The following is a 14,682-nucleotide window of genomic DNA, read 5'->3' as shown; positions in this document are numbered from 1 at the left end:
AGCAAATATGCACAAGTGTAGTTAACTATTTATTGCACACGACTTGTGTGCACACCTTGTGCTACACTGTTTGTAAATGAATCTCATTTAATTGAATCTTCCCACAATGAGCTTTTGATATTCAGACGTTCAGAGCAGGCAAGAGACTTGCCCAATGAGCCGAAGTCTGGGCTCTTTACAGGTAGGTACAATCTGGTTCGTGTACAACTACCACTAATGCACAGCTAGTCAGTGGCAGAAACTGGACATGAACCAGAGTGGTCCTCACCGCAAGGCCCATTTTCATTGTCTAAGTTATGACTTCGTCCCATGGGGAGGTCAACTTGAGTGCTGCCCTTTGATAATCCAACATCCACTGGGCCTAGACTTTGGCTCACTTTTTCTAAGAGTTGGGATGGAGTTAAGTCAAACCAACCTTCTCTAACTTGGTGTTTAATGTACCTACTGGCAGGTGACCGGCCAGAAGCCTGAGGTTAAACAGGATACACTGGCCAGACTGGACCTCATGATTAGGGAACCCATGACCTTGACTGTATCTGCCAAAGGGTGCCAACCAGTTCCTCTGAACAGTCAGGATTTCTAGTACCATTCACACCATCTACACGTACATCAATGAAGTGACATAAACGATTTGGGGAGTGGGGGTGGGAAATATTTTTGTTTCTATGTCCAAAATGAATAATTTGATTATACAAGAATAATGGAACTTTTCTTATAGGAAAAAAATGTCAGAGCTGTTTGAGATGAAGGCATGCAATTTGGTGCCTAAGAAAGTATTTAAAATTCTTGCCTGCAGCTTCCTAGAAACAGAAAAAGCAAAATACGCTGATCCTCGCCAGTGAAATGTTAACAGTTTTTCCTTAAGTATTAATCTACTGAACAAATGTTGATAATGAAAGAAGTAGGCATATAAATGCTGTGAGAGAACCATGATTTATATATTTTCTACTGCTGCTTCTGCTATTTGAGCCTGGGAAAATGACTAAACCAAATCTCAAGAGCAGCATTTTGCGCCGTAGATAGAAACAGAAAACAGAAAATTTTAAATTATAAGGAACTAATAATGTCTCTTCTTTTGTGTCCTTTTCTGAAAAATAAATCTCTCCCCATTTGGGAGACATAATCACTTAACTTCCATTTCCTTATACCTAAACTCAACTTCAGAGCCCAGGACCCTCAGAAATCATTTGGTCCAATGTCCCATTTCATAAATGGATACATTTGAGATTCCAAGAGGTTAAGTGACTTGTCGAACATCATGTGCTCATTAGAACAAAAAATACGAAGATTTAAAGTGGAAGGTAGTGACCTAGGAGTGGGAGGATCTGGGTTCTCCCTCCCACTCAGCTATTCATGAGCTTCTCTGTTTGTAAAATTCAAGTGTTAGAATTAGATGGTTTTGAAAAATCCTTCCCTCTCGAAAGGGGTTATAATTCTGTGCACGGGAGCATCAGTAGTTTGTGTATGTTAGTTTACTGCTTTTATAAACTCAAAAGCTTTCTTCACAGTTATAACGAAGAGGCAGTGTTTGTGGAGATTATGAGGATGGACTCTAAACACAGAGTTCCTCAGCTGGGTGTGGTGGCTCACACCTGTAATCCCAGCACTTTGGAAGGCTGAGGTGGGAGGATCACTTGAGCCCAGGAGTTCTAGACCAGCCTGGGAAACATAGGGAGACCCCATCTCTACAAATAATTGTTTTTTTTTTTTTTTTTTTTTTGAGACGGAGTCTCGCTCTGTTGCCCAGGCTGAAGTGCAGTGGCACGATTTCGGCTCACTGCAAGCTCCGCCTCCCAGGTTCATGCCATTCTCCTGCCTCAGCCTCCTGAGTAGCTGGGACTACAGGCGCCTGCCACCATGCCCAGCTAATTTTTTGTATTTTAATAGAGATGGGGTTTCACCGTGTTAGCCAGGATAGTCTCGATCTCCTGACCTCATGATCCACCCACCTCGGCCTCCCAAAGTGCTGGGATTACAGGCGTGAGCCACCGCACCTGGCCTCTACAAATAATTTTAAAAAAATTAGCGGGGTGTGGTGGTATAAGCCTGTGGTCCCAGCTACTCAGGAGGCTGAGGTAGGAGGACTGCCTGAGCCTGGGAGGTTGAGGCTGCAGTGAGCCATGATGATGCCACTGACTCCAGCCTAGGTGACAGAGTGAGACCCTGTCTCAAAATAAATAAAGTCAGACTTCCAGCTCTTACACTTACTTGAAAGTAAGTGTAAAATAAGTGTAAGTGGTGAAAGAGTGAACAAATTAACCCCTCTGCCTCCTCTGCAAAATGAAGACAGTAACAGCACATACTACATCTGGCCATTACAATGATTACATTAAATAACACATGTCAAGAATTTAGCACAATGCTTGGCATACAGCAAGTGCTCAGTAAAAGGTGGCTGCCATTAGTATTACCATAAAGCAACCAGAGTTGGTAAATTTGTGTGGGTTATTAAGAAGGCATTCCCTCCTCTGGGCAGAGGCAGCCCAAGCGCTAAGGGCCACAGCAAGGCAGGATCGAATTCTCTACAGCCATGGGTCTAACTTTAAACAAAGAAATAGGAAACCATTTCCTACCCTCCCTTGCTCAAGTGCTCACTCTCAAATGATAGCCAATGATATGTTTAAGTGTTTGTTTATAATGTAGGGCTTCTAGAAAGCTCTTCCTACTTAGATGGCTGGAATATTTCTGCTCTTTCCCTTTTCTTCTTTCTGCCTAGAATGAAGAAATGATGGTCAGGGTGTCGGCAGCCTACTGTGATCATGAGGGAAGGGCTAAAAGACTTCCAGAGATTCAGTCCTTGAGCCAATAAATCAATGTCAGCAACTACTGACCTCCAGACTTCTTCTTTCATGAGGAAAATAAACTCATGTACACGTTTTTTGCTACTAGTATCAAACTGCAATTCCTAACCCATACACCCTCCAAAATCTATTTTCTATCAACATACATTTACAGATGTGCCTGGTCAGCCACTTGCTGCTGGCCACTTAGGAGTCCCAAGTCAGGTGCTCAATAGTTGATTTTCTTGAAAAATCACTTAGATTTAAAAAAAATATATCCAAACTGTCCCCAAGGGCCTTACTATTCAAAGGAAGGTCAGCAGACCAACAGCATTAGTCTCACCCAGGAGCTTGTTGGAAATGCAGAACCTCTGGCCCCATTCCAGAACTACTAAATCAGAATCTTCATTTTAACAGGGTCCCCAGTGATTTCTGCACATAGTAAAGTTTGAGGCTCTGGACTAGGTTTACCGTTCTGCTCTGTCATCCCTCCTCAATACTGCTGCCAGAATAATGTTCCTGGAGCACACCTAGTCATGTCGCTCCCCTTCTCAAAAGCTTTCAAGGGCTCCTGACTGCCTGCAGACTAAAGTTTCGACTTCTTAGCCTGATCATTAAGGCCCTCTATGATCTTGCAATATCCTGAAAATGCCCATCAAGGTGCCTGCCTTGCATGTAATCAGTAGGCAATAAATAATTTTCTGCACAGAAGAAAAAAAATATGAGTCTGGGTGAGAAACAATGCGTTGCTTAATTCTGGCTTTACCATGCTAAGCACTGGGGATACAGTGGTACCAAAAACCAGGCATGATCCCTTGCCTTCAAAGAGCTTAGAGACTAGTTAGAAGAGCATGATTTTTAAAAAAGAAATGAAAGTATATAATGATAAATTATAAGTGCTAAGAAGGAAATCACTAGAGGGCAGGGATACAGAGTAAGACAGACGGGTCAGAAGGAGGCCCTACGGAGAGGGAGCCTGTTGTGGAGCTGGTCCAGGCAGAGGTACCAGCACGTGCAAGGTCCTGCGAGACAAATGCGGTGTGTCTGAGAATCACAACAGGGGCTGCCCTTTCAGGCTTACCCAGAAAATAGATATCATGGGAGGAAGGTGGCATAGGGTTCACCTTCCAAGTCACTTAAAGATGAAATGCTGCATTTCTTTTCCCTGATATAGGTCCTTCACCGGGATCACTGATGAGTTAGCGAGCAGGGGATGCTGCAGAGTCGCTGTGAGTCCAGCACTGGAAATCAGACCAAGCGAAATTTGAATCCCAGCTCCGCTACTTCCTGGCTCTCAACTCCCTTGACCTCCAAGCCTCTGCTTCCTGAGGTATAAAGTGGGATTAAGGATGGAAACAACTTCGTGATTACTGTTGAGGGAGATAATGCTTGCCAAGCTCCCAGCACACTGCCACCCACATCAGTGCGCACCTGAGTATCAGCGGTTTTAGGATTACGATGACTATTACTATCGTAAATTACTCCTAGCTTTCGGGCAGAAGGCTCATTCCAGATATTCCTGTCCCCTCTGAGGCCTCCCGACCCTGCCAGCCCAGGCAACCTCCCCCGCGCACGGCCACCGTGACCCCAGCGCGGGCGCCGCCGCCGGACCCCCGTTACCTGGGGCCAAACGCGACTTGTCGCCACCTTGCGTCCTGGGCCCTGCCTCCCTCCCGGCCGCCTCCCGACCCCGCGGCTGCTGCGGAGGTGCCCCCAGCCCAGCCGGGCCCAGGCGGTGCGGGATGCCTCGGCGGGGCTGGCGGCGGCGGCCGCGCTGCGCGCTCCGGCGGAGGGGAGGGGGCTCCGCGGCGGCGGCGGCGGCGGCGGCGGCAGCAGCGGCGGCGGCAGCGGCGGCGGGCCCGGCGGGGGGCAGAGCCAAGAGGCGCGGCGGCAGCAGCGGAGGAGTAGGAGGAGACGGAGGAGGATGCGGGGGGCTGCGGGCGGTGGCGAGGCCCTGTCCGCAGTGAAGCCCGCGGCGCCTAGGGCGCAGGGAGTGGCCGCCTCCTCCTGCGCGCACCATTCCTGAGATGGCGGCGGCGGCGGCGCAGCGGCGGCTCGGGGAGCCCAGGAGGGGCCGGCCGGGAGCGGGCTGAGCCCCGCAGGACGGGGAGCTCGCCCAGGGCCGGCAGGGCGGCGGAGCTCGGGCCGGGCGGCCTGCGGGAGCGGCGAGGCAGGGGACGGCCCCGGGGCGGAGCGCACGGCCTGGTGAGGCCGCGATGGCGAACGCGAGCGAGCCGGGTGGCAGCGGCGGCGGCGAGGCGGCCGCCCTGGGCCTTAAGCTGGCCACGCTCAGCCTGCTGCTGTGCGTGAGCCTAGCGGGCAACGTGCTGTTCGCGCTGCTGATCGTGCGGGAGCGCAGCCTGCACCGCGCCCCGTACTACCTGCTGCTCGACCTGTGCCTGGCCGACGGGCTGCGCGCGCTCGCCTGCCTCCCGGCCGTCATGCTGGCGGCGCGGCGTGCGGCGGCCGCGACGGGGGCGCCGCCGGGCGCGCTGGGCTGCAAGCTGCTCGCCTTCCTGGCCGCGCTCTTCTGCTTCCACGCCGCCTTCCTGCTGCTGGGCGTGGGCGTCACCCGCTACCTGGCCATCGCTCACCACCGCTTCTATGCAGAGCGCCTGGCCGGCTGGCCGTGCGCCGCCATGCTGGTGTGCGCCGCCTGGGCGCTGGCGCTGGCCGCGGCCTTCCCGCCCGTGCTGGACGGCGGCGGCGACGACGAGGACGCGCCGTGCGCCCTGGAGCAGCGGCCCGACGGCGCCCCCGGCGCGCTGGGCTTCCTGCTGCTGCTGGCCGTGGTGGTGGGCGCCACGCACCTCGTCTACCTCCGCCTGCTCTTCTTCATCCACGACCGCCGCAAGATGCGGCCTGCGCGCCTGGTGCCCGCCGTCAGCCACGACTGGACCTTCCACGGCCCGGGCGCCACCGGCCAGGCGGCCGCCAACTGGACGGCGGGCTTCGGCCGCGGGCCCACGCCGCCCGCGCTTGTGGGCATCCGGCCCGCGGGGCCGGGCCGCGGCGCGCGCCGCCTCCTCGTGCTGGAAGAATTCAAGACGGAGAAGAGGCTGTGCAAGATGTTCTACGCCGTCACGCTGCTCTTCCTGCTCCTCTGGGGGCCCTACGTCGTGGCCAGCTACCTGCGGGTCCTGGTGCGGCCCGGCGCCGTCCCCCAGGCTTACCTGACGGCCTCCGTGTGGCTGACCTTCGCGCAGGCCGGCATCAACCCCGTCGTGTGCTTCCTCTTCAACAGGGAGCTGAGGGACTGCTTCAGGGCCCAGTTCCCTTGCTGCCAGAGCCCCCGGACCACCCAGGCGACCCATCCCTGCGACCTGAAAGGCATTGGTTTATGAGGGAGGCCCCGCCACATAGACCCCCAACCCAGCCTTTCCCTTTGGCTTGGACGGTGACGTTGTATCTTTTCCTTCTGGCCCCTGTTTAATTTTCTAAGCTGCCTTCAAAATGACTCGAAGTGGACAGACACTTGGATTGTACTGACTCCGTTGGGGGTGGGGTGGGGTGGGGTGGGTGAGGAGTAGGATGCTCAGCCCACTCCAGCTCCGCACATTCGTCCTCCTAACTCGACTTTCTTCCTGACAATAGGCCCTGCAGTCTTTTTGTACCAGTACTGACGTCTTTTATTCCATGTGTGGTTCCTTTTTTTCTTTTTCTATAAAGGCTGTACTAATTTTCTTCATGCAACGTTTCCTAAAGACCATGGCCAGTTTTCTACAGAAGCTATTTTTGACAACCTCAAGTGGCATTACATTTTGCAGTGAAGTAGAGGAACCTAGGGGGACTTCTTCACAAGTTAGATTTCTTGAGGATCTTCTGTTGGAAGCAGGAGAAAGTGGGCGGCGGGCGGGGGGGAAGTTGTCTGAAATGCCCTCTGAATTGCCGGCTGCAGGGTCCTTGTGCTGCGCCGGTTCTTCAAAGTGTCAGTGTTGATATTGAACTTAAAGAGCAGAGATGGAGATCAGTAGCAAGGCAGTCATTTTTTTAAAGCAGTAAGTAACAAGTAAGATTTGGTTCCCGGTTTACTTTCTGCTGCTAAAAACCACGTCAGTGACAACTGCTCTCTGTATTATAGCAATCTTGAATGGAAACATTTCTGTCAAGTTGTAAGTTTTGAAAGAGTAAAGTGTTTTGGTTAGTAATGATGTGGAGAAAAATACAGTATTGCATGTGTTCGTGTGTACAGATTGTGGTTCGAGGATTGGGAGGGCTCTGAGAAGCAGAGTACTACATCAAAGTTGTTTTAAGTATTTTTTGCCAATAAAAAATTAATTTTATGGAAATGGCTTGTGCTTTGAGAAGCCCAGTTTTATTCTGTCTTATGAAAATAATTTCCACTTTGAAAATTGTTCTTCTGTTGTTCATGGTATAAATGAATGGACTATAATGATATCCTCCTTCTAGGAAACAAAGCATTTCCTTAAAATGTTTGCTAGGTTAAGCTGTGCTGTTCTACTGATGGTTGTTTTAAATTAATAATGAGAACTATAATTTAAATAATAATATTTCTTTGTTAGACATTATAATGTTAAACTGAAAGACTAAATTCTGCAAGTACTATATAATATTTTTGGCTTATAATGCTACATTTTTATTAATGTACCTTCCGTTTTGAGGATTTATATCTGTATTTCTCTTTGCATTATACAAATATACCAGTATTTTCATTCTGGAGTGGTTGTTTTGTTGTGGTGGTGGTGGTGTTTGAGGCTGTAATGATACATGCGTCAAAGTATGTTACATGCCTCTAAGTGTGTTATGTAAGGATAACATGCTCTATGATCCTTTTAGCACGTGTTCTTTAGTTACAGGTTTCATAGTTTGACCATCAGCATATCCAAGACATGTGGAGGCTTAATTTAAAATGCAAGATAAAATCTGTGAATCTTTTCTTTAAAGGGAAGAAGCAGTAGACATATATACTGCTTTAAAACTGTTTTTTTATTTGGATGACAGAACATTTTAATGACTATTCGTTAAATGACATTAAAAAGCTTTTAAATAAACATATCAAATTCAAGTACAAACAATCATTTTGATAAAAGTACTAGGTAAAAGTGGGGGTGGTAGATATATTGAAATTTAGCTGAGTATAATATAAACTATTAAATGTTCAGTCCAGTGGGAATAAGTTACAAAAAGAGAGTGTGGCCAATTTAATTAATCTCTGGTAAATAGGCTGCATGATTTTATTTTGTTGTGGAAGTTAATCAGTCTGTGAAGACAGTCTCACACTTGGAAAATATGAGACAGTTACCCTATTTCTCCCGACATCATGAGTCCAGGTTGGCCTCAATCATCCAAGGGCCACTGATCAGAAACCTCAGCCAACCCCAAGATAGAGGAGCCCAGAAGTACCTTTCTCCTCATCTAACCCTCCACCTGCCCAAGTGGTCTCAGTTCCAAAAATAGAGCTCGGACCAGACCACGATGGCTCATGCCTGTAACCCCAGAACTTTGGGAGGCCGAGGCAGGAGAATTACTTGAGACCAGGAGTTTGAGGCCAGCCTAAGCAACATAGCGAGATCATGTCTCTACAAAAAATAAATTAGCTGGGTGTGGTAATGTGCACCTGTGGTCACAGCTACTGAGGAGGCTGAGGTGAGAGGATGGCTTAAGCCCATGAGGTCAAGGCTGCAGTGAGCCATGACTGTGCCACGGCACTCTAGCCTGGATGACAGAGCTCTCGAGACCCTGTCTCAAAAAAGCCCCCAAAACAGAGATCACCAAGTCTCTGTGATTTTCACACCTGGCATGGCACAAGAACCAGCCCATCATGGCTGACTCCTGAGCCACTCCAGCTTTGGGCAGCAGCTCAGCTGCACCAGAGGTGACGCATTGGCCTGACATAGCCTTGAATTCAAGGGATATTTTGTCATATGAGAATGCATAAGCCAGAGGTTCTCAAATTCTAACATTCATACAAATTACCTTAAGTGTTTGTGTGATCCAGAGTCTTATGAGGACATGTTGAGTTGGGTCCTGGGGAAAAGCATTTCAACAAGTTCCTCAGGTGGTTGGAGACAGACCTCCAGGACTTCGTTCAGACATGATTTACTTCAGACATGATGCGTTCAAACTTGGCTACCTGGGTTTTTTATTTTTATGTTTTAAAGTTCTGATTAGATGGGGGAAGGCAAGATTTCTAGTGAGTGTGCAGGTGAGAGTAGCAAGAAATAACAGCCAACTAAAGGAAACGAGAACCAAAAGAGCCAGAGAAACAAGCTATGTAGCAGCAAGTGGGGAGGTGCAAAGGGCCACCCCAACAGCTTTTAGGATTGGTGAATCTATTAACATGTACTTTGATTGTTAATTACATTAATCAAAAATTATCAAAAAAAAAAAAGGTTAGTTGTGTCCAGAGTACTCTACTTATTGTACCAGCACAGGCACCATGTATTTAGGGAAGATTTCATTAAAATTGCTCATTTATTTGGGAAGTTAATTTAGCACAACTTCCCCACCCTCCCACGCAGTTGTCACTATACTTGAAGCAATATAGGCTTCCCGTACATACATCTTTGTCTGTATGTTCTAGCATGGAATTACTGGGTCAAAAGAAGCATTTTTAGGACTTTTGATATCTTGTCAAATAGTTTTGTAGAAGGACCATATGTCTATATATCTGTTTAAATGTACACCTGACATATTCTTTTTTTTTCTTTTGAGACAGAGTCTCGCTCTGTCGCCCAGCTTGGATTGCAGTGGCGTGATCTCAGCTCACTGCAACCTCCACCTTTGGGTTCAAGTAGCTGGGATTACAGCTCAGCCTCCCAAGTAGCTGGGATTATAGGCGCCTGCCACCAGGCCCAACTAATTTTTGTATTTTTAGCAGAGACAGGGTTTCGCTATGTTGGCCAGGCTGGTCTCTAACTCTTGGCCTCAAGTGGTTTACCAGCCTTGGCCTCCCAAAGTGCTGAGATTACAGGTGTGACCTGTTCGTTTTTTAAATGAAATATTTTAAGCAAAGTGGGGAAGCATGTAACAAATCAGTAACAACGATAATCTCTGGGTCCACTATTCAGCCTTACCAAATGCCATATTGGTTTCTACTCTTCCTTTTCTCTTTTCCCTTCCTTCCTTCCTTCTTCCTTCCTTCCCTCCCTCCCTTTTTTCTCTTTCTTTTTTAAAAACAAATAAAACGGCAAAATTATTTCTCCGGAGTCTTTGTTCTCACCATCAGCCCTCTACATTCTCAAATGCCCTGCTCCCTAACAGGTGACAGGGTTCCAGGTCCTAGGGCTGACTCAGGGTTATTGTTTTGCAGGTTGATGGGATAGAGTCCACCCTGTTTTCCCAAGGCCTACAGGATGGAGGAGAAACCTCTTTGTCTGCCACAGACCTTTCACAGTCAGGCCCTCTACCACCCTGGCCTCATCCTTCCCTTGTATTCTCATCGCTCCCTTCTTGGATTACTCTTATACCAGCTCTCCACTCTTCCCGGAAAGCCCATTCCCACCTTTCTGCCTGACAATTCCTCACCAACTCCTCTAGAGCAGGGGTGTAAATTCACAATATTTAACAACTGGAATGGCACAGGCATAACTAATCTGTACCACTGTACCTCCAAGTCCTGGCTGAACATCAGATCTTGGATCCAGGTCCAAGGCTTTTGGAAACCCTTCTTGGCTCAGTCATGCCTCCTCTGGGCTCCCAGAGTGCATGGTTTACCTCCCTGAAGTCTGCACTCCTGCGTCTGGTGCACCCCATCAGCTGCTGCTCCCTCTCCAGTCTCACTTCCTCCCGCTCTCTCCTCAGGCCCTGTGACATGCTTCAGTCACTCCTAGTTGCCAGCAGTGCCTGAACAGACCACACCGCATCACACCACCATGCTTTTGCATACGGTGTTCCTCATGGCCAAAGCCCTCGCTCCTTGTCCCTCCTCAACTGCCTCTTAAACATTCAGACATAAAGAGATAACTAGACACAAAGAGTGAATTTCTAGCCTCTACAGAATGAGGGTGATGGTCTTCGGGCAGGCCCTACAAGATTTTCAAGGCTCCAAACTAAGTTATTAGATCCGAGCACACAGCTGGCTAAGTGGCAGACTTATTGTCTTACTGGTATTTTAGGTTTTCTGTGTGCACCGAGGTGGCTGGGGTTATAAAATGCAGCTGACCCAAGATACTGTTCTTCAGATGTGCACCGTGTGTGGGCTGTCAAGACCACTGAACTTCAGGACCCTCTCTCCCTGAGGGGCAAGGGAGGCGATGGGAAACCACCTCCACCGACACACATCCGAGTCCTATTAAGCTGCTTCAAGAGTAAATATAAGTAAAAGCAAACTTAATCCGATGCCAAGGGGTTCTTTATGCTTTTCCCCCAGCTTGGACAAGACTTTTGAGGCCTAACTCAGCCCATAAAGGGAATTCTTTTCCCTTCCCTGTTTATTCCTTTTGGGGTGATAGGATGTAATGCTTGGAGCCACAACAGCCATCCTTCAACCATGAGGGGAGACACTGTCAAGACAGTGAAGACAGCAGAACAGAAAGATAAAAAGTGCAGGCACCCAGTTTAACATTCTTGAGTTGCTTAATTAGATTAGCAACCTCCTATCTCTAGACTTCTGGTTTTGAAATTAAAACTACTTTTGTTTCAGCCATTAGTAGTCAGGAAGCTTGTTATTTGGAGTGACAAGAAACTGCAACAATACTTGAAACTACTGCATCCCCTTGACCCCTTTGCTAGGTATGCCTGATATTCTAGAGCTGTATCCACAATTTTCAACAATCACAGCAGCTGATTGTTCTGCCTGCTGCTGTTAAATTAACCTGGTTCTAGAAAAATGAGATATATTTGGCATGATTTCTTAAACTGAAACAAGTCCAGAAGATTAAAAAGATGCCTATTATTAGGTCAGTTCTGTTTAATTGCACTTTATGATATTTTTTTTTTTTTGAGATGGAGTCTCACTCTTGTTGCTCAGGCTGGAATGCAATGGTGCAATTTTGGCTCACTACAACCTTCGCCTCCCAGGTTCAAGCGATTCTCCTGCCTCAGCCTCCCGAGTAGCTGGGATCACAGGCACCCATCATTATGCCCAGCTAATTTTTGTATTTTTAGTAGAGACGCGGTTTCACCATGTTGGCCAGGCTGGTCTCCAACTCCTGACCTCAGGTGATCCCTCCTCAGCCTCCCAAAGTGCTGGGATTACAGGTGTGAGCCACTGCACCAGGCCTTTTTTTTTTTTTTTCTAGGACAGAGTCTTGCTCTGTCGCCCAGGCTAGAGTACAGCGGCATGATCTTGGCTCACTGCAACCTCCACCCACTGGGCTTAATTGATCCTCCTACCTCAGCCTCCAAAGTTGCTGGGACTACAGGTGTGTGCCACCACTCCCGGCTAATTTTTGTATTTTTAGTAGAGACAGACTTGTCTTAAATTTCTGGCCTCAAATGATCTGCCTGCCTCAGCTTCCCAAAGTGCTGGAATTACAGGCACGAGCCACCATACCTGGTCTATGATACCTTTTTGATCCACTCATGTTTGTTTGTTTGTTTGTTTGTTTGAGACCAGGTCTCACTCTGTCTCTGAGGCTGGAGTGCAGTGGCACCATCATAGCTCAATGCAGCCTCCAATTCCTGGACTCAAGTGATCCTCCTGCTTCAGCCTCCTGAGTAGCTGGGCCCACAAGCATGTGCTACCACTCCTGGATAATTAAAAAAAAATTTTTGTAGAGATGGTATATATGTTTCCCAGACTGGGCTAACTTCTGGCCTCAAGTGATCCTCCTGCTTTGATCTCCCAAAGTGCTAGGATTACAAGTGTGAGTCATCACACCTGGCCCAAACTTTTTTGACATCATAAATCTAATTACAGGAATCTGGAAAACCACCTGAATAAATCCATCTAACCAGTAGATATTGAAAGCTAATAAGAAGCCAGTTTCTGTGTTGGGCAGTGGAGAAGGACACAGGGACAAGGAAGGGGCAGCACTCTTGCTAAAGACATAGCAGTTGTAGCAGCTCACGCCTATAATCCCAGCACTTTGGGAGGCCGAGGCAGGCAGATCACTTGAGGCCAGGAGTTTGAGACAACCTGGCCAACATGGCGAAACCCCATCTCTACTAGAAATACAAAAATTAGTTGGGCATGGTGGTGCATGCCTATAGTCCCAGCTACTCGGGAGGCTGACGTGGAAGGATCAATTAAGCCCAGGAGGTGGAGGCTGTAGTGAGCTGCGATCACACCACTGTACTCTAGCCTGGGTAACAGAGTGAGACTCTATCTCGGAAAAAAAAAAAAAAAAAAAAAAAAAAAGAGTTAGCAGGCTCATTGGGAAAACTTGGCAAATGTACCCAAAACCATAAAGCAAGGCAGAACATGGTAGATGCCAAAAGAGGGATCTAGATAAAGAGCTCGGGAATACTGAAGAGATCAGACATCATCGTTGATTGTCCAGAAAGAGCCCTAGGCGTTCTATCTCTGGTTACTCAATGGAGGGAAAAAGAAACACCCGAAGACTGAAACAGAAATTGTCCAGTTTCCATTTCTCCCTCCTCCTGGGTTCTTACATTTCTTTCTGACTCCCTCTGCACTCTCCACACTCTGGAATCCATTTTCCAAAATACATTTCTCCGAGCGAAATAAAACCACATAATTCCCTCTTCAAAGGTTTTTCTTCCAATTCTATCCAAATGTTCAAGTGCCAGTAAGGAATGTGGCCATTTTATTGGAGGAAGTTTGTTACATAAAATCATTCTGTGAGGAGAGCCAGCAAAGACGCCGTTGACCAGAAATGTCAAAACTGAATAGAAATCAAACAGGTAGCCCCAAAAAGTGCCACTCCAATCCCCTCCCAAAGGAGGGATGGGGGAAATGGCAGGTTTACACTACAGAAAAGGGTATTTTGTGCTTTCGTTTAGGAGAAAAGAGGGCAGGGAAAAGGCTCAGTAGGTACCCAACCAACTCTGTATCCTAGTCGGAGAATATAAGATAAATAAACAGCTCAAATTTTATATGTGAAAGCCTGAAGTTTTGAAGTCATTTCAAATTACACAGAGAAATCATGCAAAAACATTTTAAGTTGCAATGTCAAGGCATAAATGCAATATTTGTATTTCTCAGTTACATTTAAGAGACAGATAAATTAAAGCTATCACTACTTGGCTTCTAGGAGAAATAACTTAGTCATTTATAAATTAAGTTTTAAGTGGCCAGCCCACTCTAGGTGGAAAGCATGTAAACTGTTGGAAAAGTGTATATTTAAACATTTCCCTGATAAATGCATATTATCTGAACTATGCCAATCTGCCTGCCCAATCTGCCCAGCTTTGTGGGATGGAAATCTTATTTTCTGCCAGAAAATGATATCTGAGAAGCATACATTGTTTTTTGATTTGAACCTGGAGGGAACTGTAAAGGGTTTCGTTTTCTTGAAGATACAGAAGTACTGTAATTTTGAAGGGCTTTGAAATAGTATTTACATTTCAATGCCACCTAATACATGTCTTATTAAAAAATTCTGTAGGAATCAGTAAGCTTAAAGTGCATGAGATGAAACTTTTTCTTGTCTTTTAATTTAACAGATTTATTTCTCCCTTTTATTCCTTATAAATTCTCCATATATTTCCTGAATATTGACCAACGTGTATGGCAATGTCCTACACAGAAGAGAAAGAGAAGAGACAGGAAAAAACCTGTCACAGGAACTCATTCTGCGAAGTGACAGAAGGAGCGTAAATGTACAGTGTGTAATTCTTTTAACCCACAGTCACGATGAGTTTAATTTGCATATCTGTCTGGAGGAATTATGGGATACCCAGAGCTATTTCTAGAACTTAATTTGCATAATTGCTCTAATCCTTTATGAGTATAGTGACACGTGGTCTAACAAAGGCTTTTTTTCTCAATTTGTAAGTTACCTCATAAGTTTTATAAATATATTAGAATTTAATA

The 14,682-nt window shown here is 47.0% G+C and overlaps 1 protein-coding gene across 1 annotated transcript; it reads left to right on the top strand.

Annotated features, from left to right (window-relative positions):
- The first annotated feature begins 4,630 nt into the window (after positions 1 to 4,630).
- Positions 4,631 to 7,460, top strand: GPR27 (G protein-coupled receptor 27). The gene has a single exon (XM_054479490.2). It carries the CDS (start codon positions 4,997 to 4,999, stop codon positions 6,122 to 6,124), a length of 1,128 nt encoding a protein of 375 aa, XP_054335465.1. The 5' UTR covers positions 4,631 to 4,996; the 3' UTR covers positions 6,125 to 7,460.
- The last annotated feature ends 7,222 nt before the right edge of the window (positions 7,461 to 14,682 follow it).

This window comes from Pongo pygmaeus, chromosome 2 (assembly GCF_028885625.2).
Source record: "Pongo pygmaeus isolate AG05252 chromosome 2, NHGRI_mPonPyg2-v2.0_pri, whole genome shotgun sequence".
Lineage (NCBI taxonomy): Eukaryota > Metazoa > Chordata > Mammalia > Primates > Hominidae > Pongo > Pongo pygmaeus.
The sequence above is the reverse complement of the archived record's forward strand: the minus strand, read 5'-3'. Positions and strand labels throughout refer to the sequence as shown.

Coding starts and splice junctions, on each gene's coding strand:
- GPR27 (XM_054479490.2), top strand. CDS start 4,997: ATGGCGAACGCGAGCGAGCCGGGTGGCAGCGGCGGCGGCGAGGCGGCC.